General features: G+C 37.3%; 1 protein-coding gene across 6 annotated transcripts in view; it reads left to right on the top strand.

The window, feature by feature from the left end:
* Positions 1-27,806, top strand: part of TSPAN12 (tetraspanin 12) — a 67,350-nt gene that overhangs the window by 27,631 nt on the left and 11,913 nt on the right. For all 6 annotated transcript variants that reach the window (XM_059933522.1, XM_059933527.1, XM_059933523.1 and 3 more), the window contains 3 exons: positions 11,401-11,475; positions 15,228-15,335; positions 19,640-19,783. In XM_059933522.1, the coding sequence (XP_059789505.1) occupies positions 11,401-11,475; positions 15,228-15,335; positions 19,640-19,783 (327 nt within the window). The remainder of the gene's footprint in view (positions 1-11,400; positions 11,476-15,227; positions 15,336-19,639; positions 19,784-27,806) is intronic.

The raw sequence follows: 27,806 nt of genomic DNA on the forward strand, positions 1-27,806 counted from the left end.
ATGAACAAAGGACCACAGCATACCGATACTTTCTTACTTTAGCTCACCTTCCTGCATGGGCTCAGGAATGACAAGACTTTGTTTCTTCAAAAACTGGTTTATAGTTCTAGCTTTTTCTAAATTAGACTGTACTCATCTCATTTATAATTCTTAAAAGAAAGGAAATTTAATGCTGCCTTTTCTTGGAAAATTTTGTAAAGACACACAGAACATGGTGAATAATTGGCCTTCAGAAAGTACCAAGCCTGTGTCTGCTATGACATCGTTTTGAGACTTGGCTAAAACAGAGGCTTTGTGTGGGTGTGTGTTCTAAGCACAAGTGCTCTTGGACTGTTAGTAGTTTAGTCCCGGTGGATTCTTAATAGAATGTCAGCCGTTCCATTATCTTGTACAAATATTTGGCACTGGAATTCTCTTATTTACTAACTTTAAGTAATATAATATTTTTAAACCTCCAATCACTGGGAAAGGAAAAATAAACAACTGACATAGAGATACTTAGCACTGAAAGCTTGCAGAGTTTAGCATTTGACAGGGTAGAGACTGGAGTTTATCATTTATCATTTAGTGAATGCAGGCCTTTCATCAAACTCTTTGTTTATTAAAAGAGTTGGTTATGTAGCATGTAGGTAGGAGTCAAAAGGCACCATGTTTTTAAAATATTCAAATGTCCAGTAAAGTATGTTATATTTTGAAATAGTTTTTATTTGTGGAGAAGTGAGGCTCAGGTTGTATTAATGTTCCAAGATAAGCAAATCTGACTTTTGTGGTTTTAAATTATGTTGAATGTTACTTATGAAAAAACAATCTGAGTTTTTAGTTATGAATTAAGAGACTAGCAGATTAAAATAACTTTTACAGTGTTTATACTTTTTACTTCTCACCCAGTGAAATATATTCTCTCTGAGGAGGTACTGTGATATGTGGTTTATTATCTGCTTTGCTCGCACAGAGAAACTTATATATATAAGTGTTTCATGGAAGACATTACAATTTTGTTTTAATGTAAAAATTCTTTTCCAGTTGGCATTTATACAGGAAAACAGTTTGGAGAATAACTGTTTTGTCTATTTATCGTAGGTTGGATATAGGATTTTTTGTTTCCTTTAGATGGTATATATGTCAGAGTCCTCTATCCATAAAGCTGGATATGATGAGGATAAGTTTTATATCAATAGAACATAGTTCCTATTAAAAAGCTCTTCGTAATTGAAAGTATCTTTTCCTATGTTTCTCAACTGCTTATAAAGTTTAATATTCTCAATAAATTGATTGGCTTTGTTAGGGCAGATTGGTTTCTTCTTTTCATTAGATTGATAGAAGCTAGAAAGGAAAAATTTAAAATAAACCTATTTTCCCCAAAGTGAAAATTATTTGAAATATTTTGTACAAAACAAATATTACTTTCTTTGAAATTTTATTAAATCAATTATTAACAGTACATAAGTAATAATTTCACTTATTAGTGTTTTTATGAAAGTTCAATTTAATGAACTGTTAAGCACTCATTGGCTATATGACATTATATTTCATTATAAAAATTGTAAAATATGAATAAAAACAAAAGTTAATTTTGCTATTAACTTTAAAAGAAGCTGATCTGACTGACTTAATGTAAGCTCAAAACATAAAAAGAGATGGAATTATTGAGATAAAGTGTCAAGGAATTTGATATAGTAGTTAAAGCAGCATTTGTGCCTTTAATTAGGCATTATTTGGAGGAGGGAAAAAGGAATTTTTTTTGCCATCCTTAAAATTTTGATATTACTGGTAGTCTTTTTTTTTTTTTTTTCCTACTGGAAAAGGTCAAAGATGGGATTGTAGGTGTTTTAATTCAAAGACAAGAAAGGTTTTGTAAATACCCATGTGAACATGTACTTGTGTGCATTTGTGTTCAGTAGTGGGGGGGGTCTATAGATGATGGATTGTGAGGTATTGCTAACACCACTGCCAACATCCGTGATATAATATGTACTATGTGCCAGCCACTATTGTATGTGCTTTACATGTATTGGCTCATTAAATTCTCCCAACTATACTATAAGGTTGCCACGATTGTTATCTCCACTTTATAGATGAGGACGCGGAGACACAGAAAGGTTAAGTGATTTGCCCAACTACGAAGTGGTAGAGCTGGGATCTGAATCCAGGATGCTTGGCTCCAGGAACTGTGCTCTGAAAAACTTAGTGTTCTGTTGCCTCTCAATGTACCTAGCTCCATTTTCTCTTTTCAAAAATACAGCTAATGATATTTTTGTAATATGTTTTGAGGAATAACTTATACAATGTATATATATCTTTGACATAATAAACGCACATACATACATTTACACATACACATATATACCTATAAGAATACTTGATTTTTTACATACTTTTTATATACTTTTAATTTTGTATACTCACAATACTTGATTATATATACAAACGTGTGTTTCTTGAGCAAATAAACTAAATCCAAGCCTCCCTTCTTGAACGAAATTGCCCATAACATAGAGTTCTAAACTTCAAAATTTTGTGACTGAAGTGAATTCTCCAAGTTGGAAAATAATCCAGCTCACATTGATTTGAGCAGACTGCATGTGTGGTTTTATGAGCAATATTGCAGGAGACATTCAAATTTCCAAATAGGGTCTAGTGAAAGAGACCTCGCGGGGGGCGGGTCTGTAAATCGCATTTAAGTATAAACTTTTTGTATTTTGTTATGGCATCCCTATTTTCAGCTAGTGAAGGTACATTTAGCAAAAGGATGACAGCACCTGAGTATAAGTTTCCAATTGCCACCCCCCTCCTTTACTCCCAATAACCATGAAGTGTAATTGGGCTACTTATAATTTTCAGCCTTTTTGAATAACCTTTTCTGTGTAAAACATATAAAATCCTCCAGCTACCAGCGTCTTTCTCTTGATTGTCGAGTCTTTGGGGCAGGGCTGCTGTTTGTTTTAATTTTATTTTTACTTTTATCAGAGTGCGTCATACGCAAAATGTAAATTTAATTCCAAAATACTTCTTATGAAAAATAGTAGTCCTCCACCTTTATCAGTTTCCACTGCTAAGAACGAGGCAACTGCTTTCAATTTTTGTTTTCTGCAGATTCCCTTGGAATTTACTTCCATATCTCTAAATCACATATTTATCTAACTCTTCTCATTCTTTTAGTTTTATTAGCCTATCCATTGACGTCTGTGCAAGATGAGGAACTGCTATCTTTTCCTGTCCTCAGTGCCTTACCACCCCCCAGCCCCGCCCCATGCATACTTCCTGTCTCAGCTCGACACAGATATATTATCATTTTGGTTAGAACAGTGTTTACATGCTCATGACTATGTAAATGTTATTCACAGATGGGTCAGGTAAATTACCAGGTTTACTTTTTTCTTTCTGGAATAATACTTTGGGTTTGTTTTGTTTTTTTTTTTTTTGGAATTCATAACTCTCCTTGTTTTCTATGTTTTTCTGTCTAAATCAACTCAACTCTAAACTTCCCCTGGTGTACGTTTTCTCTTCATATATTCAAATATTTGGGTTATTCTATCGATGATTTCTTTTTTTTTTTTTTTAAGAAATCTCTCAGCACGTTCTAGACCCACTCCAGTCTAGACTGCTGAAGCTGCTGCTGTCATGCGATATCCCCTTTACTACCATTCTGAGATTTCCTTTGCCTCCCTTTTGTTTTAGATCCCTTGTTTCCTGGAATCCAAGTCATTGTCCTACTCTGTTTAGTCTCTCATTTGAGGTAGCATATCTTCCAGTAGTTTCCTGAAAAACATACATAGGAAATACATTTTTTAAAAAGCCCGCATGCCTAAAAATGGCTTTAAATACCCTTACAGGTTAATTCCTTTTTTTTTAAATTTTAATTTTATTGGGGTCTAGTTGAGTTACAATGTTGTGTTAGTTTCAGGTGTACAGCAAAGTGATTCAGTTCTACATATACATATATTCATTCTTTTTCAGATTCTTTTCTCATACATGTTATCACAAAATATTGAGTAGAGTTCCCTGTGCTATACAGTAAGTCCTTGTTGGTTATCTATCTTATATATAAGTAGTGTGTGTATGTTTTTTTCTTTTTTTGAATTTTTGAATTTTATTTTATTTATTTTTTATACAGTAGGTTCTTATTAGTTATCTATTTTATACATATTAGTGTATATATGTGTATGTTAATCTCAAGCTCCTGATTTATCCCTTCCCCCCATGTTTCCCCTTTGGTAGCCATAAGCTTGTTTTTGATATCTGCAAGTCTGTTTTGGTTTTCTAAATAAGTTCATTTGTATCATTTTTTAAAAATTAGATTCCACGTAGGAGTGATATCATACATATGTCTTTCTCTGTCTGACTTAACTTCAGTTAGTAAGATAATCTCCAGGTCCATCCATGTTAATTCTAATGGCTATAGAATTATAGGTTGGAAATCATTTTTTTTCCTCAGAATTTTGAAGACATCCTCCTGCTGCCTCTAGCTTCCAATATTTTATTGAGAAATCCAATGCTATTTTGGTTTTGAACCTTTGCGGAAAAGGTGTTTAAATTTGAACTCCAATTCTGTTTCCCGTATTCTGCTTTATCCTCGACTATACCTAGTGTTCCCAGTCCTGAGACTCTGTTTTACTGTTTCCACAGAATAACCCCCTAACTTCTTTACTGGTAGGGGTGGGTAGTACCCAGCTACATAGTGTAGGGGAGGGGACCTGAGGGCTCTAACTTCTTCCTAAACAAGTTTTCAACAAATCGTCCTCTTTTTAGCCCTACTTTCATCCACTTCCGCAAGTATCCAGGGCTGCCAGCACCTACGCATTTGGAGGGGCTCTGTATGTGAATCAGGTTGTTCCCTACTTTCTCCACTACTGATTAAGCATTCAGCTTTTGGGGGACTGCTGAGAAATTTGCTACTCATCTGTTTGTTTTGTACCTTCCCAAATATACTTGCTGTTGTCTTCTTTTCCTTTTCCTTTATCTCTGGGTTTATGTCTTTTAAAATATCCCTTTATTGTTGTTTTGGTGAAGCTTCAACAGGGAGAAGGGATAAGGGCGTGTGTTTAATCTACTTTCTTTAGTGGGAAATCCTGGGGAGTGGGGGAGGTGTCAGGGAAGCAGCACATTTTTATAAATGAACGTTTCTTTCAGAAAAGACCTCCTGGAGATTTTATTATTTGTCTGTACACATATAACGAGATGAAATAATCTTTAATACGGGAAATGAATCCCCCTTATTTCTACTGGAGGATGCATTGACTTACAAGTCACCAAGGGTTAAATAGGAAGGTGGGATTTCATGCCTTTACCTTCCTCCTCAAATACATCCAGGGGACAAAGGGACTAGTTAAGATATGCCATTCTTGCCGTTCTGTGGCCAACCTTTATTTAAAATAACAGACGAATTGATTTCAGTATTTTTTAAAAAGAATTTGGTTTCCCACCCTCCACGCCCTTCCTGCTCTAGTTTCCTAATAAAGATCTTTTGAAAAATACCAGCTATTTTCTCACTGGACAGGGATTTTACTAAAGATTTTACCAAATAACTTGTGGCTTTAGATGACTCTTTAGAGTGAGTGACACTAACAGTCTTTAGGAAGAAATGAACAGTTTTACTTGCTGCCATCCTCCAGTCATAGTTGCATCCATTCAAGAAATATTCACTGAGTACATGTCCTTTGCCAGGCAGTATGTTAAGTATTTAAAACATAATATCTCTTGTACTCATGGAGTTTATATTCTAATAGATACTATGATATGGTTAATAGCGGCTACCCTTTAGGTAATGCTTCCCGTGGGACAGCAGTCTACCTGGTTGTATCCTTAGTGCAACACTGCAAGGTAATTTTAACATTCTCATGTGACAGATGAGGAAATTGAGGCTTAGTGGTTTGCCCAAGGTCATCCAACTGGTATGTAAAGGAGCCAGAATCTGAAGCCAGGTCTATTTTATTTCAAAGCTCATGTTCTTCCATTTGTATAGTTGAAAAAAGTCAACAAAGAAATTTCACCTACAGTGTTTTATCTAATCTTCTGTTATCTAAATCAGTGAGGACACTCGTTTTTGAACTGAAAGGTAATTATTCTCAGCTTGAGAGATTCGGTGAAAAAAAAAAATCACTAATTAATTGCATCATTTTGAGGGTATATCTTATTATCAGCTTGCCTTACTTGATGCAGTTTTTTCATGAACATATGTTTAGGGATAAAACTTATAGAACACAAATTTTAGTTTAATTACAGTAGAAGAACTTAGCTATTTTAAGAAAGTCTGTATCAAATAATTTTTAAAGCAAATAAAATAGTTTGTTAATGCAAATAATTGCATTCTAAGTCCCTTGTATAAACACACTTTCTCAGGCTTTATTTATTTAAAATGTTCAGTTGATAGTGGCTCAGGAAAAATGGGGAGAGTCTGCATATTGTTCCTTTTCTTTAACTATGTAAATTGTCTTATGTGTTTAAAGGCACACTGAACTATCATACTATAATCCTCCAGAAAGACACGTAGTAAAACAGAGAGGCAATATAGAACAGAAATGTGTAAGCAAAGTCAAGGGGAGTCAAATGTTAACAAGAAACTCAGAGCTCAAATTAGTCAGAGAAATTCAAGGAAACCTGAAATTGGTTTTTTCAGTTGGTAAGCTGATCATTATTTCCACTGACATTTATTAAATACCTGCTGTGTGACAGGTCCTGCTTTGGCACTGGGAATAAAATAATGTTTACGAACAAGATCCCTGCCAGTCAGAACCAATGGTCTGGCAGGTTAGTGAGCGCAGTGAATTGTGCGTGAGGCAGCCAACTGGTTTAAAAGCTGAAGCCTCTGAAGCTTGATATACAGGAGACAGAGATACCCTGACATACAAGGGGAAGGAGAAGGGTAAAATGGTAAAGAACAAGAGATGAGATACTGGAAAACGATGAAGAAGAAACTGCGGCACATGGCAGCGAATGAAGGTCAAATCCAGGAGGAAAGGACAAGTCCATATTGGATTGTATTTCACAAACTAGTTCAGAATTGCATTTGTATAATGCTTTACAAATTCAAAATTTAAAATTTTCCAAAACAATTTCCCATGTGTCAAATCAGCCTTGATGATAACAGTGAAGAAGACTTTATTTTTATCTTCATCAGACAGATGAGCAAACTGAAGTCAGGGTAGTTTAATGATTTTCCAGAGATAACAGAGTGTGTTTCAGAGCTGGCTTTGAACTTCAGTCTGCTGACTCCAAATTCAGAGCTCTTTTCACTGTTCTAGGACAGCACTCATGGAGGAGAGGGGTGAGTTGCTCTGCAGACTAGATTTGTACAGACCATCTCAGCAAACCACGTGTGTTGGGCAAGTAAGGACTTGACAGACACATACTGACAGCATTAGGAGAGATGTACACATGTTTCAATAATGCTGAAGACAGCAGATGGTTTTGTAGTGAAATGTGATATGTATGTACCCTACCTACCATAACAAAGCTCAACGGGAGTTGTTGCTTAATTCTTTGCTGGCTTTGTTTTATTTAAACTGTGGATTAACACCAAGTTTTATAGATGCCTCACTCAGATCCAGCTCTTAAACTAGTGACTGAGTGATTCTCTGTGCAGTGATGAACTTGAGGATGACTAGGACTCAGAGCTCACTGAAAAAGAAAATGTAGGCGTAAATGCAGTTGATCTGTGTGTCTCGTATTAAGGATAGATTTGACAATTAAAGTTTTCCTTGGACTTAGACTGGATGTAGGAGGCTAATACAGTGACCACGAAGCAAAGACAGCTGACCAGGAAGCTGCAGAACCATCTGTAAAAAAATATTTTATTATCTGTCTCGCGTGTGTTTTTTTCGGGTGGGGGGTTGGGTTTTTTGCTTGTGGGTTTTTTGTTTTGGGAGGTTGGTGTTTTTTTTTTTTTTTTGTTTCTGCTTTTTTTTTGCGTTGTTTTTTTTTTTCGTTTTTTTTTTTTTTTTTTTTTTTTTTTGTTTTTTTTTTTTTTATTTGCATTTCCCCAGTTGAAATAGTGTCCAACTCAGATGGATCTTACCCCTTCTCTCCCATGATTGGTAATCTCAGTTTTGAGTTTGTAATGAGAAATTGTTTTAGATATACATGCTTTACGTATACATCCCTGGAGATACTTAAGTTATGGTTTTGCTAGTCCATTGTAAAGCTCACTCTAGGAAGTCAAGGTGACATCATGCCTGTAGTTATTATACTGTTGTTTGCATCCAGTAGCCTGGAGAGCCACTCAGGTATTGCATGTACTGTGTACATCGGGGCACTTACCCTGTGCTGGGGGCCTTTCTGCGGTGTAGCACAGGCATTGTAGGCCAGTCAGTAACTCCAGCAGGCAAGAAGTGAGAGAGGTGACCGAAATGGGATTTAAAAGGATTCAAAGTCAATCCAGAAATCTGCATGGTTATCCCCAAGGCAAAGTCAGGGTATGTCCTACCTTTTTCCACTAGTAGCACACATAATTCTCACCCATGTCCATGTTTCATGTTTAGAGGCATCTTGCCTTTTCAGGCTGTTTTGGTTTTCATTGTAATCAGAAGTCAATTTTGAAAAGAATTTAGGTTGGAGATCTGAGAAAGCAAAAGTATCCCATAGTGTAACTTTTTTTTCTGGAGTCTCACTCTTTCCTAGGGTCTTAACAAAGATAAGAACATTTATCTAGCATATAGTTATTGAACATTTTGGACTTTTTGTAACATAAGTTGCAGATATAGTAGTGTTCATGTCTAGACATCTCTTAAGTATTCAGGTGAATTTGGAGAAAAACTGACTTGGAGTACTGTGTTCACGAAATTTCTTCTAATTATTTTAAGGCTAAAATCTTCAAAGTAAGGCGATACTTGGAAACGAGATCTGAGTAGACTGAAGCTGACCAGGAGTACTACATATGCTGAAAGTAAAAGGGCTTGTAAAATGGGATCAGCTCGGTGCTTTGTGACCACCTAGAGGGGTGGGATAGGGATATTCACTTTGCTATAAAGCAGAAACTAACACACCATTGTGAAGCAATTATACTCCAATAAAGATGTTAAAAAAAAAAAAGTAGTTCACAGAAAACTTTTCGAAAATATACTTGGAAAAATATACATTTGTTCATGTAACTACACATTTAGATTAAATAATAAAAGGATTATAAAAATGAAAAAAAAGAATATTACTTTATCTTTTGTATCAAATAATAATTTTTAAGCATGTTTTTGTCTAAGAGATTTTATAGCTATATATTCTTTATTTTTTATATGAAGGAAGCATATTAAAACTAATAACAGTAATTTATATTTTTAAATCAGAAGGGATATATCATGGAAGTAATAGAAAATCAGCTCAAATTTCTGTCTCTTTTATTCTTCCCTTCCCTTCTTTGGCAAAAATTATGAGCAAAGAAATGACATTCAAGTCTTGATGGCTCACAATCCTAAATCAGTCCATTTTTTCCCATTTGCCTGCTACCATCCTAATTCAGCAATCTTTTATTTAGTTGCACTGACCACACCCTTGCTTTCCTACAGGTCATTTTCCACAAAACAGCCAGAATTATGTTTTCATAATGTACATCACACCATGTCACTTGCTAGTGAATTTCACGTAGAATACACTTAGAATGAAATCCAAAAGCCTTTCTCTGGCCCGTGAAGATCTGGCTCTTTGGACCTCTCAGTGTTGTGTGCTTCACCCACTGTCCCCATCCCACCCGCTTCTGCATTTCCGTTACCACTGAGTTCTTAAATTAACTAGCTCACCTGCAAGGTGGCCTTGGTCTTGATCTTTCCTCTTCCTGGATTGCTTTGCCACACATCTTATCAGCTTTGCCTTCTCCTTGACGCTACTGAGTCATCTTCAAGATCACCTTCATAAGGAGGCCTTTCCGGATCACCCAGTCCGAGGCAGCTCCCAGTCTCTTTCCATTGTATCACTGTGCTTTTTGTTTAACTTTTCTTTTTTAAATTTTTTATTGAAATATAGCTGATTTACAATGTTGTGTTAGTTTCAGGTGTACAGCAAAGTGATTCAGTTATACATATATATGTATATATAGCTATCCTTTTTCAGATCCTTTTCCCTTATAGGTTATTACAAAATATTGAGTAGAGTTCCCTGTGCTATATAGTAGGTCCTTGTTGGTTATCTATTTTATATATAGTAGTGTGTATATTTTAACCCCAAACTCCTAATTTATCCCTCCCTCCCTTTCCCCTTTGGTAACCATATGTTTGTTTTCTATGTCTCTGAGTCTAGTTCTGTTTTGCAAATAAGTTCATTTGTATCATTTCTTTTTTAGAATCCACATATAAGCGTATGATATTTGTCTTTACACAAATACTTCACTTCTGACTTACTTCGCTTAGTATGATAATCTCTAGGTCCACCCATGTTGCTGCAAATGTAATTATTTCATTCTTTTTTGTGGCTAATATTCCATTGTATGTATATGTCACATCTTCTTTATCCACTTATCTGTCGATGGAAGTTTAGGTTACTTCCATGTCTTGGCTATTGTGAATAGTACTGCTATGAACATTGGGGTGCATGTATCTTTTCAAATTATGGTTTCCTCTGGATATGTGCCCAGGAGTGGGATTGCAGGATCATATGGCAACTCTATTTTTAGTTTTTGAAGGAAGCTCCATACTGTTCTCCATAGTGGCTGCACCAATTTACATTCCCACAACAGTGTAGGAGGGTTCCTTTCTCTCCACACCTCATTCTGCTTTTGTTTTCATATATGCTTATCTATTCATATATTATGTAAAAAAAATTTATTGAGCACCTACTTTGTGACAAGGAACACAGTAAATTTCTGCCCTTGATAGAGCTGCCATTCCAGTGAAGAGGAATAATCAATAATCATCACTACCTGATCCTCCCACCCTGACTGGCACCATAAATGGAGTGGAGGATTCCTGACAGCAGTGGAGTTGTTTTAATTCTGCTGGAAGTAGTGAACTTTCAGAGAGCCTATTCTTTCTCACCCTTTTACTGTTTACTTTTGGAAAGTGACCCCCACAACTGGAGAAGTGGGAGAGCACAAAGAACATGGCTGCAGTCGTCACTTTAGGGCTTTAACATTTATTATGCACGTTCTTGAGCAAGTCATCTTGTATGCTTTTCACATTAATTTCTTCGTTTGTAAAATGAGGTGGTCTTATCCATTGAGTGAATTAATTATGAAAGCGTTGGATAAATGGAGCACTATCCAAACGACCCACTTAGGTGAGTATTGAATGTCGTCTGCCGATGTCTCAAAATTTGCTGAAATTTTCCCCATCTGCTCCCAAGGGAGGGCGCTTCTTGAATATGTGCCTCCGTTTTCTGGTCCTTTGGATAAACAACACTGAATAAAATTTAGCTTGTCTCTGATGACCGTATTTTACTTTGATTCTATCCTAACAGCATTCATTTTCTGTTCTTCTGCAGTATTTTGGAAGTTTACTTGTCATTTTCTGTGTAGAACTGGCTTGTGGTGTTTGGACATATGAGCAGGAAATTATGGTGAGTTCAAAATGGGCTATAACCACAGTCTGAAACAATATTCGTTCAGCCTTTTAAATCAGAGACTCTGGAGTTGTTAGGCACATGATTATTAATTTGAATGTTCATGCTATCTGGTAACAATGAATATTCCCAATACTTCTGAAACGTAGCATTTTCTTTTCTGTGTCTAAAGCATAGTTCCAAAGCATAATTTGTAATTTTTCGTTTCCTCTGTTCCTATATATATCTTTAATTCCACAGATTGCTTAAACATGGATATAATAGACTAAAAATAATATACGTTCTAAAATAATTTTACTATCTTCTGATTGTATAATAGGAAATATTCACATTTGCAACAGGACTTGAGAAAAGTTGAAAATCTACATGAAAACCTTATAAAATGCTGACTGCAGCTGTACACTGATGGCTAGGAAACATGTACCTTCTGTTTGCAGCAAGCCGAACCATCTTCCAAATTAAGAAGTGTGTGTTAGAATGAATGAGAATAAGAGTTTCTTAACCTTAAGATTTTACCAGTCATGTTCGGTTTACCACTCACACTTCACCTCTGCTCTATTGGGCATTATTACTTATTTAATGTTTGCTCACTTCATTGGTGAAAATTGGTGCATTGATTATCAATGAGATCGAGCACCTTTGCATGTCTGTGAAGTCTGGCTGTTTTCGTGGTGGCAGGTCAGATTTTTCCACTGTGAGCTTCGTAGAGTAATTCTGTTTCAGGAAGATGATGTTTTTCTTCCCCCAACATGTAGTCTTCGGACTGTCTACAGCAGGAGTCCACCAGGGTGATTCTTTAAAACGCACATTATAGGGCTCTGGGCCAGAGCTGCTCGACCGGAATAGAGGAAAAGGCAGGGACTGGGTATTTGCATTTGTGGCAAGTTCCCCAGGTCAGTCTTCAACATTTTAAAATTTAAGAGCTCTTAAGAAGCGAAGCAGATTCTTTTTTTTTTTAAATTTAATTTATTTTTTATACAGCAGGTTCTTATTAGTTATCTATTTTATACATATTAGTGTATATATGTCAATCAAAATCTCCCAATTCATCACATCACCACCACCCACGAAGCAGATTCTTTTACATTTGTTTCTGAGAGGCATTTTGGCAGTTGTGTAAGAAAATTGAAGACATCTCTGGTACTGATGCAGTTATTAAAGATTCTATGGTGAATCTGCTACTGTACTGTGACACTGTTTTGAATACTAAGTGGTAATTACAGACTAGTGGGTACTCTACATACTTCAGTTTACATGTAAACGATGCTTTGGCACTGCTACACAGCTGGACCCCTCTGAAAACACTCATGCTTTCAGTGTGTGACAACTCTCAGTAAGAAGAGAGAATTTATGGGTTTTTTTTCTCTATTAAAAATTGAAAAGTCAGGGCAGGTTCTAACTAGTTTAATATAAAGTTAAACACTATCTTGAAAACAAAATCTCCTATTACAATAGGAATGCTCTTGTTGTCTTTGAGAATCATATTTTCACACCATCCCTAGAAACTTGGTATATTAAGGGAATGAAAAAGTGATTGATTCCAGGGACTCAGTTTCGGTGTCTTATTAATTTTTTCTGATTTCAATAAACACATGGATCTCCTTAACAGTCAAGCAATGAGTAGTAAATTGTATAATTAATTCTTGATCTCCTCATCTCAGCTTTTGTGTTCTTTTTGGTAATTAAAAGGTTTTTAAAAATGAGTTTACTTTCTAGTGGATTTAAAAAATGGCTTGAACAGTGTTTATATCATACTAATGTTTGATAAATTTCCTAAATTATAACAAGTTTGAAATGAATTAATTTAAGGTATTTGAAAGGAAATATTTTGACTCTAATATAATTCTAAGGAACTTGAGGAAACAGAAAGGAATTGATACTTTTTTAGATACTTGCTTCTATTCTGTGAAGGGGCGATCTGCAAGTATTTTTTTAGTATCATAATGGTACTAGATAGGTGTACACTGCCGTGCCCGCTGAAGGCATACATCACTGTTTTGCTTGTGTAAATCTTCCCCCGTTAAGTCACCAGGATAAAACAAGGGCTGTTTAAAAGTGAAATGTGGAAAGTAGTCCTTTAGGGAAAACGTTTGTCAGAATTTTGTTGTTGTTGTTGCCTTTGCGCTGATAGCAGCGTGAATGAAAAGTGCCGTTAAAGTTTATGAGCTGCCAAATTTTGCAGAATCCAGCCTTTGCGTAGAATGGGCTTTGTGCTCTTCTCTGTTCCGTGCAAGGAGCCAATGCATGTGTGTTTTCCTTTATGGCCAGAGCACTGTATTTTGTGCCAGAACCTCAGTGACCGCCTGTGTTTCTTGCTATATTTGGTTTCAGATCAATTGTGGTCACAAGTGGGAAACAACTTATATTTATTTTGGAAAATAAATTAAAAATAAGACTGTTCTAGTAACCAAATCAAGAGATTGGGCATCAGGCAGCCTATTTTCCCATTATTTCTGTTTTTTGTATACATGTTCACCTCCCATTCATCATTCCTTCTGTAGATGAAATCTGTCAATAATGTTAACTGTTTCAGATTATAAGTTTCTAGAGAATTTATTTCACTTCTATTTATTTTATGTTCAAAAAGATATGAGATAATAAGAATTTATAGTGAATAGCTTGAACTTTGGTTAGTTCTCTGAACTTTGTTGGAACCAGATGAACACACAGTATACCCAGTCAGCCCATTATTTAGGGAACAAAGTTGTGTGCCCAGGCGTTGGGGTGTTTTCTTTTGTATTGTACATTTCCAAGTTATAAAAAAGAAAATTAACAAAGGAACAAAATGAAGACTTTCTGTGGCCAGGAATTTTTAAACTACTATTGATATTACTATTTTTAAAAGTAAGATTTCAAAATAATATGAATCTTAAGTTCGTGTCAAATTTGCTTGACTTAGCGCAGTCAGTATTGCTCCATAGATCAGGTGTGGATGTCTGTCTAGTTTCCCAAGAGTTACTTTAATAAATACCACACGTGTGGCGAGACTAGAATTTGTATGACCCCATTTCTCCTGTAGCACTGTACATAAAACATGGCATGATATGCTGATTAGATTTCTTGCCAACTGTTGTGTTGTGTACCTGAAACTCTGTCATGATTAAACACTGTTCAGGGACATGGCGCTAGGTGCCTTGAGAGGCAGAGCACAAAAAAAATGCTTTAATTTCAGAACAATTTTTCTAGAATTCTAGCATGCCTCTAAAATCCAATTTTTGAAAAGTTTACAGACTTATTCTAGAGTGAGGCTTGGCTTGAGCTGAACTCTTTCCCTTAATTCTTCTCCCTTTATTTTAGTACCATAATCTGCAGTCCCTTCAAAGAACCATTTCATAGCATTACGAAATCAAATGAAAGGGCATTTTGCAGCAGGGATCACTTGTTATGAGGAGCTCTTCAGGTGTATCTGTAGAACATATAGCTTACTTGTCTGTGATTTCCTTGAACTTGATATCGGCATTAAGTGATTTCGCATTATTTTGCTTAATATGAAGTACCTCCTCATTTAGTACAAAAATCTACAAGTAGAGATTGTTTGATAAGTATTTAATAACCCTGAGCTTAATTTAAGCCACAAACAAATACAAATTTAAGGTAGTGTTTGGCAATGGCAGTACATTCCAGGTAAGTGTGAGGATGTGGATGAGTCTATGAGTGATTGTGTCTGTGTGAATCTGTGAATGTATTTGTGTCTGAACGTGGCTGTTTGCACGTTACATTTGTTGATACTTTGTCTTTTCTATCTCTAGGTTCCAGTACAGTGGTCAGACATGGTCACTTTGAAAGCCAGAATGACAAATTATGGCTTACCGAGATACCGGTGGCTTACTCATGCTTGGAATTTTTTTCAGAGAGAGGTAAGTGCTACCTTTTCTGAGGTAGAGGGTATGGAATAAATGGCACACTTTCAAAACAAGTGTTCAGAGCTTTGGCTTTGGTCATTTTCCCTGTGCTGAAAAGTTAAGCCAATGATTCAGTTACCACTGGTGTAATTCTTTATTGAGAAATACTTTAAGTAGCTCTATGCCCTGCTTTTCTTCCACCATTTCTGCTTCATTTCCCATGGTTCACATATATTTTAGAATTTTTTAAAAGCCCTTTTGCTAAACTAAATTTTCCTTTTTTAATGAGAATTCCTTGATAATTACCCAAGGTCTATTTGAATGGATAATTTTTCATGACTTTTAGAGCTATCTGTAATTTAAACATCATTTGAAAATTTAAAATAATGGGTCTCCTTTGGGAATTAGGACTCAGTATATCATTAAAAGTATGAACTTTCTAGTCAGAAAGACCTTCGTTCAAATTCTGGCTCTGCTGCTTACTATTACATGAGCCTCTGTAATTTACTTAACTTCCTTAAGCTTCAGTCTCCTCATCTATAAAACGCGGATAATAAAAGTACCTATCTCCTCCAGGTGTTGAGAAGATTAAATGGGATCATAAGTTTGATCTCATTTAGCTTATGGTTATTAACAGTAACATTACAAAGTTAAGTGCTTTTAGCTTTTCTTACCTACCTTCCATATAGCACTGCATCCCATTATCTTCTCAAACAGGGACTATATTTAGATGTTTAAAATCTGGTGACTTGAAGTTAACCATTGATTCAGACTAAGTTCTTCTCCCAAGCAGTTTCCTTGCGATTGGAGTGACATTCCCAGATGACCAAGTCTATCTCTTTCTTTTACTGGCATTTAAAGCTGGGATCCAAAGCATTTGAGAATCAGGGTCTTGCACAATAGATGTCCTGCTCCCTGTTCAGTTACTCTGTCTTGGATACAGGCAGAGGTTCAAGTCCAGGATAATCTCCAAATCTGGCTCTTTGTGTTACAGTTGTTGAGATGGTGAAAATTATCATTACAGCACAGATTTCCTGTTTATTTAACTGCTTCCTGACTTTGTTTGTTTACTCTTCATTTGTACTAAAAACAACGTGAAGGGAAAATAAGTGAAGCATTAGGGAATTTATAATAAGCTGTGTTCAGCTGCTGCCCGGAGTGGAAGCTTCCCAGAGCTCTTTATCTTCTGACAATTGTGATGTGGACCATGATAATCCAGGTTAAAAAACAAAATGAGTTTTTCTCTAATGGTAGAAAGAGGGCGCCACCCTAGGTAGACAATGTACAGCGCTACAAATGATAGCGCACGTATTTTTAGATTTGATGTATGGTAAGTTCCCTCCTCTACATCGTAGGCTTATTTCACTCCAAAGGAGGTGGTGAAGACCTCCGGGCCTCCTGAAAGAGTTTTTAAAAGCCCCTTGTATTAGTTTGCTAGGGCTGCGGCCATAACAAAGTACCACAGGCTGGGTGGCTTAAACAACAGAAATCTATTGTCTCACAACTCTGGAGGCTGGAAGTCTGAGATCAAGGCGTCGGCAGGATTGCTTTTTTCCTGAGGCCTCTCTCCTGGGCTTGTAGACAGCCGAAGTCGTCTCCCTGTGTCTTTGCGTCATCTTCCCTCTGTGTCTGTGTTTAAATTTCCTCTTCTTATAAGGACATAGGTCAGATGGGATTAGGACCACCCTTATGACCTTATTTTAATTTAATTCCTTCTGTAAAGACCTTCTTCCCAAATATGGTCACATTCTGGAGGTTAGAACCTCACCGTCAATTTTGGTGATGGGGCGGAAGGACACAATTCAGCTAACCACCTTCTCCCAAAATAAATTGTAGAGCAGCCTTCTCAGGCTGCAGTTTTCCTGACTCCTCATTCGGTGCAGTTCTGGGCATGTACTTCACTTTAGTGGACTCTCACTTAAGCCCTAGTGATGTTTATTTAATACCTTTAAAAAAACTGATGCTAAAAACTGTATTTACTTATTGATTCTAACATAGAGGTTGGAGTATAGGCTTGAGAACAAATAGGCTCCACCGCTGGCTGGTCTGTGATCTTGGCAACTTACTTGTCCTGTTCCTTAGAGCCTCAGGTTCTGCTTAGGTAAAATGGTGGTGGAATTTTCCGATTTGACAGCATGTTAGAAGAGTCGCCCCATCTCACAATGTGGCTCTAAAAGAGGCAGCAAGACTCCAAGGAGATGTAGACCATAGTCATGCGTGGCTGAAGAATGGGTTTGCTTAAGGGAGTTTCCAGGAAAATTTTCAGTATCAATTCAGTATCTTCTATTGATGAAGGAAAACAACCATATAAAAAGCAACATCTCAGTGACTTATTAAAATAAAAAAAGCATTTGGCACAGAACATGCTATGCATAAGTTATTTGGAAAAGTCATTTGTGTGGAGCACCTCACTTCCTGACAAGGCCAGATAAATGGGCTGTTCTATTGTGGACGGAGTGAACGTGTTCCAAGAACTGTCCTTCCGTCAGCAACACAGAAAAACACATGACATTAGGAAATGAGAAGTAGGTTTCTTCTGCGTGCAAGGATTTAAAAAGACTGGCTTGGAAAGGTAGTAGTTTATGATCTTTAGAAAGTGGTCGTTTTACTACATGTATTTTTTATGGATACTCAATGACTTATGTAAAATACACGATGTTAACTTATGTTGGACTTCATTGGTGATGTTTGTGGTGTATTTGTGGATTTTAGAACAAATTTATAAGAGGGAAATACTAAAATTATTTTAAAAGTTTCTTGGAAAATTTTAGTATTACTCATAGCATCAGTATTTCATCATTTATAGTATTCAAGATGATTTTTTTCTCTTTATTTATTTATTTTTATTTTATTTTATTTTTTTTAACATCTTTATTGGAGTATAACTGCTTTACAACGGTGTGTTAGTTTCTGCTTTATAACAAAGTGAATCAGTTATACATATACATATGTCCCCATATCTCTTCCCTCTTGCGTCTCCCTCCCTCCCACCACCCCTATCCCACCCGTCTAGGTGGTCACAAAGCCCCAAGCTGATCTCCCTGTGCTATGCGGCTGCTTCCCACCAGCTATCTATTTTACATTTGGTAGTGTATATATGTCCCTGCCACTCTCTCACTTTGTCCCAGCTTACCCTTCCCCCTCCCCGTATCCTCAAGTCCATACTCTAGTAGGTCTGTGTCTTTATTCCCATCTTGCCCCTAGGTTCTTCATGACCATTTTTTTTCTCTTTAAAAATTAGACATTTAAGCAAGTGAAAAAATGTAAAATCATTTTTTGTATTTCCTTGTTTCATTTTACATAAGAAGTTCAGAATTCTTTAAAGTTTATTTTAGTTGAAATTTTGAAATGGTGGATTGTGATATTTTACAATACAGTGTTAATCCTGCACACAGGTTGATTTGTTGGGCTACATAATTTGCAAAGCCTGTCACTCCTGGCAAAATTCTTCTCAGTGACTGCCCATTCATAACCCTTGTTTTTGACTATATGGAAGAGTAACCGCCCTCTACCCAACGACAGAAAGTTTTCATAGTTAATTACTCTGAATCTAATCTACATACGTCCTTAAGCAGGGTTTCTAAACTTTGGCCAGAGAAGGTTTTTGTTAATAGTTGGTGAAATGAGACGAAAAAGAAACAAAGACCACATAGTTTGTCTTAAATCCAACTTTATTGACACTAAAGACACATCATTTCTCCTGAGATTATGGTGATAGAATATGACAGTTTTTTTCAAGATTCTCACTCAGTTGAATAAAAATTTGTTGACCAAACCTATGTCTACATCTCAGAAATTTTTGGAAATTTACTGGTTAATGAATCAAGTTGGGTAATCTCTGTGATGTGGGCTGTTGGCCAAAAATCTTTCTACAGAGATTGCAGAAACTTAATATAATATTTGAATTTGTTAAGCGGTTAAGTTGGTAACTAGGCAATATGCAAATAGATTGATCAACTATTCCCTAGTGGCTAGAGGTTTAATGTTAAATATAAGATTTCAGCTATTTGTTTTGTTAGTGTGTATTAACTTTGCTGCTATATGATCACTTGTAGAGGATTTTACATTTGGGGGGAGGTAAGACTCAGTCATGCCTGCTCTGTCTTCATGTGTTATGGGCATTATTGTTCAGAAGTGTTCCATTATGGAGTCCTCTCTTACATTTCTGTTGTCAACATAAAACGTGCACATATCATTAGGTGATGACAGAAGTGACTTTAGCTCTGGGTGCAAATATTTAAGAAATCTAACGTTCAGTCTCCCATAAGTTAAGAAAATATTTTTGTTGTTTCTGAGCCTGACCAGTCATTCTTTTGCAGTTCAAGTGCTGTGGAGTTGTCTATTTCACCGACTGGCTGGAAATGACAGAAATGGACTGGCCCCCAGATTCCTGTTGTGTTAGGGAATTCCCAGGATGTTCCAAACAGGCCCACCAGGAAGATCTCAGTGACCTTTATCAAGAGGTAAGGCCATGTGTCATTAACTTATCATGGAAGTAAAGAATCAACAACATGCCAATGCAATTTTCCTCTTCTGTCTAAATATGAGGGACCCGAAAATTTTTTGCCTCTGAAATGTGGAGAAAGAGGACAAAGCTAAAAGTTAATATAAAAATCTGAATACTAATCACATTTTAACAAAGTAAATTTAGAAAGACTAGGTTTTAGAATTAATTGGATTTTGAACTGTATTGTCTAGAATCAAGCTCTATTGCCACTTCCTAAGAGCGCTTTAAAAACAGACATGCAGAGTGTGTGACTAACTCTGGACATTCGGGAAGACAAGGTTTGCAGTTCTTGAGCAGAATGTGTATTTAGGGCTTCCATATAGACTAAAACATGGGGGCGGGGGGTGGACAAAAAAAACCAAAAAAACCAAAACCCAAAGAAACCCAAGAAACCCTTCCACTCTCCAGAGAAAATGCTGTCCTCGACTCTTCAGGTCCCCCTGCTGGCTAATGATCAGTGATGTTAGTTTTAGCTGATTTAATGAAGTTAGATGCTCAGTGGGATTAAAGTCAGTTATCAAGTGGCTAAGAAACTTGCATATTTATGTTTTCCGGGAGAATTCATCAGAATCATCCGTTATTCCTTTGTTAGCAGAAGCTTTCCTATTCCTTCATTTTTAATGGTGATTTTCAAACTTTGTTAGCAGGGGAATCCTATTTTCAAATTAAAATCTAGAGCTACACCATTCCAGTGTAGTAGCCAATAGCTACAAGTGGCTATTTCAATTAAAATAAAATAAGATAAAAATTGCGTTTCCTCAGTTGCACTAGCCACATTTTAAGGGCTCAACAGCCACTTGAGACTAGCAGTTCCTGTGTAGGCCAACACAGATATAAGACAGCTCCATCTTTATAGGAGGTTTTATTGTAGTCTTGATCTAGAATGGAAGCTCAAAAGGTAAATCAGGTGGAAGGCAAGCTGCTCAGGCTGATGGGCTGGGATCATTTCCCAGATACATCACCAGTCAAGTATCTGGGTACCACAAGCCATATTAACATAAAGTAACAATTTACACCATTCATAATATAATACACACATACACACACACACACATCTGTTTTTCCCTAGAAATACTGTTATTGTTCAAAACATCTTTTAGGCTGCCTGCCAAAGTCAGTTGTAGAGATGCACGAAAACCAGTTTTATTAATTTATAGTGTAAATTAATGAATTTGAAAAAAGATGCTGGATTACCCACACAAATGTTTCATTTCTTTCATGTCTTAGAGATGAATAACTTTTGACTGTTAAAAAATTCATCTTAGAGGACAAGCCTTTGCCACATTTAAGGATATCCAAAATAAAGTGCTTTGGGCTCTGAAGGCAGGCCACAAAGAGGAGTGCCAGATATCTTTAAGAGATTCAGAATTGTGTTAGTCTTTCTAGGGCAGGAAAGTACCACAAAGTGAGTAACTTAAACAACAGATATTTATTGTCTCAGAGTTCTAAAGGCTATAAGTCTGAGATCAAGGTGTCAGCAAGGTTGGTTCCTTCTGAGGCATATGAGGAAGAATCTATGCCTATTCCTCTCCCTCAGCTTCTGGTGGCTTGCTGGGAATCATTGGTGTTCCTTGGCTTGTAGAAGCACCACCCAGATCTCTGCCTTTGTCTTTACATGCCATTCTCCCTGTTTGCATCTGTCTCCAAATTTCCCTTTTTCATAAGGACACCAGTCATATTAGACTAGGGGCCCACCCTTCTCCGGTATGACCTCATCTTAACTAATTATATCTGCAAGGATTCTATTTCCAAATAAGATCACATTCTGAGGTACTGGAGATTAGGGACTTAACATATGAATTTAGAGGGGATGAAATTTATCTCATAACAAGAATTGTTGAAGCAACTGAATAACTCAGGTGTTTATTTTAAAAGATAATCAAAAGACTTATAGTCATGCCTCACACTACTGGGAAGTATTGTGTTTGGATGTTATCATTTTAAACATATTATGCTTAGTAGCATTTTGGCTTTGAATGAAAAGGAATATACAAGATATTGTATATTAAATGAAGAATTATTGAGTCAGTGTCTCTGAGTTCCTCAGTGATTATGTTACATTTTTTTTCTGAGTGAAAGGTAAATATTGGTTGGTGTCTGTAGTAGGGATGGTCACCTAACAATTCACCAGTTAAAGTCCTATTGATTTCATAAAACAGGAAATCAAGCTTAATATTTCTAAGATAATATTAGATGCAGATGTAATTGTGGATATTCAAATACATTATAACTTACCACTAGGTTTTAAAAAACAGATGATTACAGACAGACATTTATTTATTAAGATGTAAGCCCCAGGGAGAGCCTCCTCCTGGGATAGTAAACCATTTTGAAGAAAAATCCAAAACCAAAAAACCCCAGAGGATTACAGTATAGATGTAAGTGTAGACATGTGAATTGAAACCTATCCACTTTCTTAGTGTGAACTTAATCCATTTGTTAGTTTTTAGGAGTGGCAAGTCAATATGGGGAATTATTGGGCTACATATATAATAATTTCTACTTTCTTTAGTGATTAATACTGGTAACATGATTATAACCAATATTGATCCTGAGAATGACAAAACATGAATGATTTTACCATATCTTCCCACAAAGTCTGAGTGTGGACAGATTCACTTCAGTTTTATTATTTAGTTGAAAAGCAGTCAATTAAACATTTAATAAAATTTTTTTGTTTAAAAATGCAATTCACTTTTGCTAATAGTATTCATAATGAGACACTTTAATTTCAGGATGTCTATAATTGCTTGTTACCTGAATTTTAAGATTAAAAGAAACCACACTACTGTGCAAGTGCAAATTGATGGCCCACATTATTTTAAAAGTTTTCTCATATTTTCATCAAAAGACTTTGAAAAGCAAGCTGACATTATCAGTTACGAGATGTTCTTTACAGACTTCCAGCAGAGACAGAAGTTCATTATATCAGAGTAATCTGCTTTTGCATTTTACAATTTATAACAGATGCTGATATTGGTAACATAGTGCATAATTATATGCATAGCTGACTTACAAAAGTGGATCACTTAGTAGCTTTATGGCAAAAGTACAATTAAATCCATCATTAAAAATAAGACTTAATTCCACTTTGCCCAGGAGAGCATACGTTTCCTCATTGCAGTGTGCCGAGAGATCATCCACCTGAAAGATGAGGGGTCTGAAAGGGTGAACAAGTGAGGGACAGCTGTTGATATTTGGGAAATTTATTCTGAAGTAGCAAGTACTGAAAGGAGATATTTTAGAGGTCTTTACTGAAAGGAGATATTTTAGAGGTCTTCAAATATTTCAAAGTTCATCATTCCGAACAGGAACTAGACTTATTCATTGTTGCTCCAAGGGCCAGAAGTTACAGGAAGGAAATTTTGAATCAATAGATGGAAGACCTTGCTCATCAAAATCCGTCCAGTTGTGAGAAAGGTCCTCTTATAAAATCGTGAGTGTCTCATCACTAAAAATATTAAAGTCAAGGTCAGATAACTATGTCATTGGTGGGTAGAATGGATTTTTAAATTAAGAGTGAATCTGGACTAGATGAACTTCAAGGTCCCTTTTATCTTTCATATTCTGTAAGCTTAGAGATAAGAACTGACTTTCTTCCTGCAGTCTTTCTTCAGTAGTCTGAAATCAAGGAAATAAATCATTCTCAACCATCTGGTGGCCTGCATGGTCCCTGACCCATATGTCATATTTTATGACATATTTGAAATCTGTGAAAAATGACAGAGCGGAAATATAGCAACAATCGCACATTTTAAAAACATTTCCATCAGTGGTATTGTTGGATTTGGCACACAGCTCCTCAAATATCCATAATGAGCTATCCACTTGTTTAAAAGTACAGATTTAAAAATCCACAGATAAAACTGTCTCTGACCCTCAATTTTGTTCTATCCCATTCATTCATTCAAACAGTTTTGAGTACCTACTGGGTTCCAAGTCCTATTGTGAATGCTGAAGATACAATGGAGAATGTTTCAGACAAAAAACTCTCCTCCAGTATAACTTATGTTCTAGTTAGGGATATAGACATTTAACAAGAAAAAAACAGCAATAAAAAATCATTTCACGTGGCGGTAAGCACTTTGAAGACTCTGAACAGGGTCATGTGCTAAAGAATGGCTTTATTGGTGAGGGAATTATTTAAGATAGGATGTTTAGGAACAGGCTCTCTTAGGAGGTGACATTTGAGCCGAGACCAGTTGGTGAGAAGGATCCAGCCATGCAAAGATCCACTGAAGAGTATTTTTTTAGCCTAGGGAACTGCAGTGTAAAAGCCCCCCGGAGGTGGCCTGGACCAATGATTCCTGACTGCTTCCTACCCTGCAATTTTTGGGACTGTTTGTGTAACCACACTTTCTAAATAGTGGGTGTGAGACTTGGCTTCAGCAAAACCTCAGACTCAGAGTTTAAGTTGGTAAAATACAGGACTGAGATGCGTCTCTTCCTTCTTTCACCTGCCGAGTTTTCCATCCTATCAGATACTAAAGTTCTAGACTTGATTGGAGAATAAGAAGAGAGAAAGAATAAAGAAGGCTGGTAGAAAAAAAGTTTTGGTAGAACAGGGACTTCTAACCCCTTGCCCATGGACCTGTGTTCTTGGATGGGCTTCAAGAGAAAAGTGGTATTGTTGAAATTGTTTTTGATATTTTATATGCATTTTTCAGTGGGTAGGATCCACAGCTTTCATCAGCTTTTCTTGGGGCTCCACACCTAAAAGTGTGAAGAACCACAGTTGTAGGGAAGAGTTACAGTGTTTGCTCTAAGATAGGAAATGAAGCAAAAACACCTTCTGAAAGAAACTGAAATGGCATTTTCCTCCTCTGTATGCCACCTCAGGAAAAATAAATGGATGTAAACAAGCTCACAACAGGCCCTACTTCAAATGGACCAACTCAAAATATAAAACCAAGAGGGAGAGAGTCCAGTAAAATATACTTCCAAAACCACATTTCTTTGTTTTGTAGTTAGGAGAAAAACTACTGTTAAAAGAGATTGACTGCTTCTTCAGAAGAGTTATTCACAGAGGTTATGTAAGGGCCGGACAGAAAGATGGTTTCTACGAAGCTGTGTGCCTTTGGGACACTTCTTTTTGGACGCTTAGTCTTGATATGTTCCATGGCGTATTGGGTTTGAATATCAAATACTCTTAATAATTTCCTTTGCGGCAAATGATTTTGCTCCACACCATTTCTGCCTCTTTAGAAGGCTGTTTATTTCTTTTCTGAGTAACAGAAAACCTCTACATACAAATAAAGAGATGGAAGAGGGCAGGGGTATGAATGTGAAGGGGATGCGATCTTTCTGAGTCCTGACTTGCCGGATGAAGAACCCAGATGGTGATGGTGTGTATAGGTCTCCAATGCTCACAGATAGTAAATGGACATGCAGGGGTGCTCCCCCAGGTTAAAGCTGGGGGCAGCTCATGGTGACCATGTGGGATGGCTTGTCTGAGGTTTTTATTCTCTCAGTTGTGTATTAACCTTTCTGTGAGCTGAGAGTTAAGAATTCAGCCCTCACCCAGATTGGAGGTCCTTCCTCACCCATCTCCTTTGCACGCTGCTGTCCTTGGCAAATGATATTTGTTTTATGATCCATGTACAATTCTGGGGGGAAGTATCTCAGCCCTCAACACTTTTTATTAACACTCTTCCTCTGTCAACATCTTTGTTAGAATTAGAAAGGTGAGTCAGTACTATATATCTGCTTTGACTAATAGAAACAACTTTTATTTTATAATTTTCACACACAACATCCTACACGTAGAAATATTATCTCAGCACTTCTGAGCCAGAGGAAGAAACATGACAGAGTATTGCGGGTACAAAAGGACATGGTGGGGAAATGGGGGTGTGGCCTTATGGCAATCTCTACCTAGTTGTGGGATGGATTATTTTTCTCCCAGGGAATCCTGCTCTTAAGCTGCTAGTGAGATTCTTCTTGGGACCAAGTAAATTTCCACACCCCAAACAATCAAAATTAGGGGCAAGTGTTGAAAAAGAAGCCCAAGGCAGGAAGCAAGAGCTAACAGCTTAGGCCCCTGGCCAGGTAGCATCCAGTTGCACTGATGTGAGCTTGATCACATCTGCATAGAAATGATCCTCACATCAGTGGCTAAAAGAAGAGGTAGGAATGAGATGATCTTGATTGGGACACAGGAAGGAGCCTGACACTGGGTGGGCAGTCCTTCATGGCCACTGTCTTTGCGATTGAGATGTGCAGCGGTAGCACACGGAGCGGGTAGTAGTTCACTGGGCCTCCAATCTTAAAGCTAAGCAGGTGTTAGCCAGTTGCAGAAATCATTTGGGTGGTATGGGGCCCAAAAGGGCATTTCAGGCAGAGGCAATGGTGCAGAGTTAGAGCTGGAAGCCAGACAGCACAGCGGGAGCCCAGGCATGAGGAGGGCTGGACAGGGCAGACGCTGGCTTATGAAGAGCCCTGTGTGTCCTGCTAACGCATGCATTTTATCCTGAAGTCTGTGAGTAGTTGCAGAATGAAGCGACAAACAGGTTCACAAAGTTGAGACATTGTTAGGAAAGTAAAACTGAGAACGGAGTTGTCATGGGATTCTGATTTATTAATAATGAAGCTCCATTCTCGATAAACACACAAAGAATCTCCTGCCCAGATAGTGAACCATAGGCAGCTTTCAAGCCCAGTGGTTATTTAGATGGAATATACCTAAGAAGTTCCATTCTCAGGGTTCTTTTGTATAAAGGCAAAGACCCTCCCTCGTGCCTCTCTGCTGACTTCATTATCTCCTCCGTAACTGCTGGCAGGGATCAGGGTGACTCAGACTTGGGGTGATATCTGTTTTATCATCTGAAGCCCTGTAGGACAAGTTTGGTCTTGGTGGAGGGGGGATGAATCCCTTTTATATTCAAGCTTCACTTGATCTAATCAGGCCTTGAACTATTCTGCCCGTTTTGCTTCAGGTATACAAATGCCTTCTTCTTTTCTTTCATTCTCTTTCTCAACGTAGTTCAGTTGTGAGCTTCCTGTTACCTATTCAGGATTCAAACAACTTTTCCTCTTGTGCTTTATTAGTAGAGACTTGCAAACTTTGCCTTTAGAAGGTACTGATATGAAAGCCATTATAATATTTTAACCTGAAAAAGTACTGCACAAAATAACAATTTTAGATTTGTGCTTAAAAAGTCATTAGGTCGGCATTGTGGAGCATGAGTTGAGTTGAGAATTGGGTCTTGACGGGGTGGAGATCAGGTAGGAAACTGTGCAGGTAATTCATTGTGAGTGATTATAAGGGCTGGAATTCAGGTGTGCCACTGAGGAGGGCAAGGAGGAGATGAATATGAACGATATTTAAGAGGGAGAATGAACTGAATGATGATTGGGGTGGGTGTGGGGAGCGAGTGACAGGGAAGGGGCAAGGACAAGGACACCTGACATTGACTTGGACCCTAGAGAGCTGAGAAAGCTGTTCATTGAGGGGAGTGATAGGATTTGATTAGTTCCATTTTGAAAATGCTGGGTTTAAGGTTCCTGTCAAGTCCTCCATGTGCAGAAACCCAGTAGGAAGTATGAAGCTCAGGAGACAGAACTCAGTCAGAGATCTGGGTTTATGTGTGCGCTAATTAGGAAAGTGCTAACTCCAGATACAATGGCTTGGATGAGGTAGGACTCTGTTTCTCTCTCGTGCACCACTCAGCTGGTCCAGGCTGCCAGGGAACCTGCTGCACAAGTTCACCCAGGGACCCAGGGGTGAGATAGCATCACCTTTTATGACACCTGTCTTCCAAAGTTGCCCCTGTTTTCCTCCAGTTCCACTTAATTGGGAGGAGGAGGAAGTAGGAAGGAGAACGTCCAGTGCACGAAGCTCTGCCCTCAGCACCTCTGCTCACATTCTCTTGGCTCACATGGCTGTGCTTAGCTGCAAGGGAGGCTGGGAAATGTGGTCTCTGGCTAGGAGGCTGTGTTCCCCTAGAAAATGCTACCTACCATGAAGAGTAGAGAACAGC

This window comes from Balaenoptera ricei, chromosome 9, assembly GCF_028023285.1.
Source record: "Balaenoptera ricei isolate mBalRic1 chromosome 9, mBalRic1.hap2, whole genome shotgun sequence".
Lineage (NCBI taxonomy): Eukaryota > Metazoa > Chordata > Mammalia > Artiodactyla > Balaenopteridae > Balaenoptera > Balaenoptera ricei.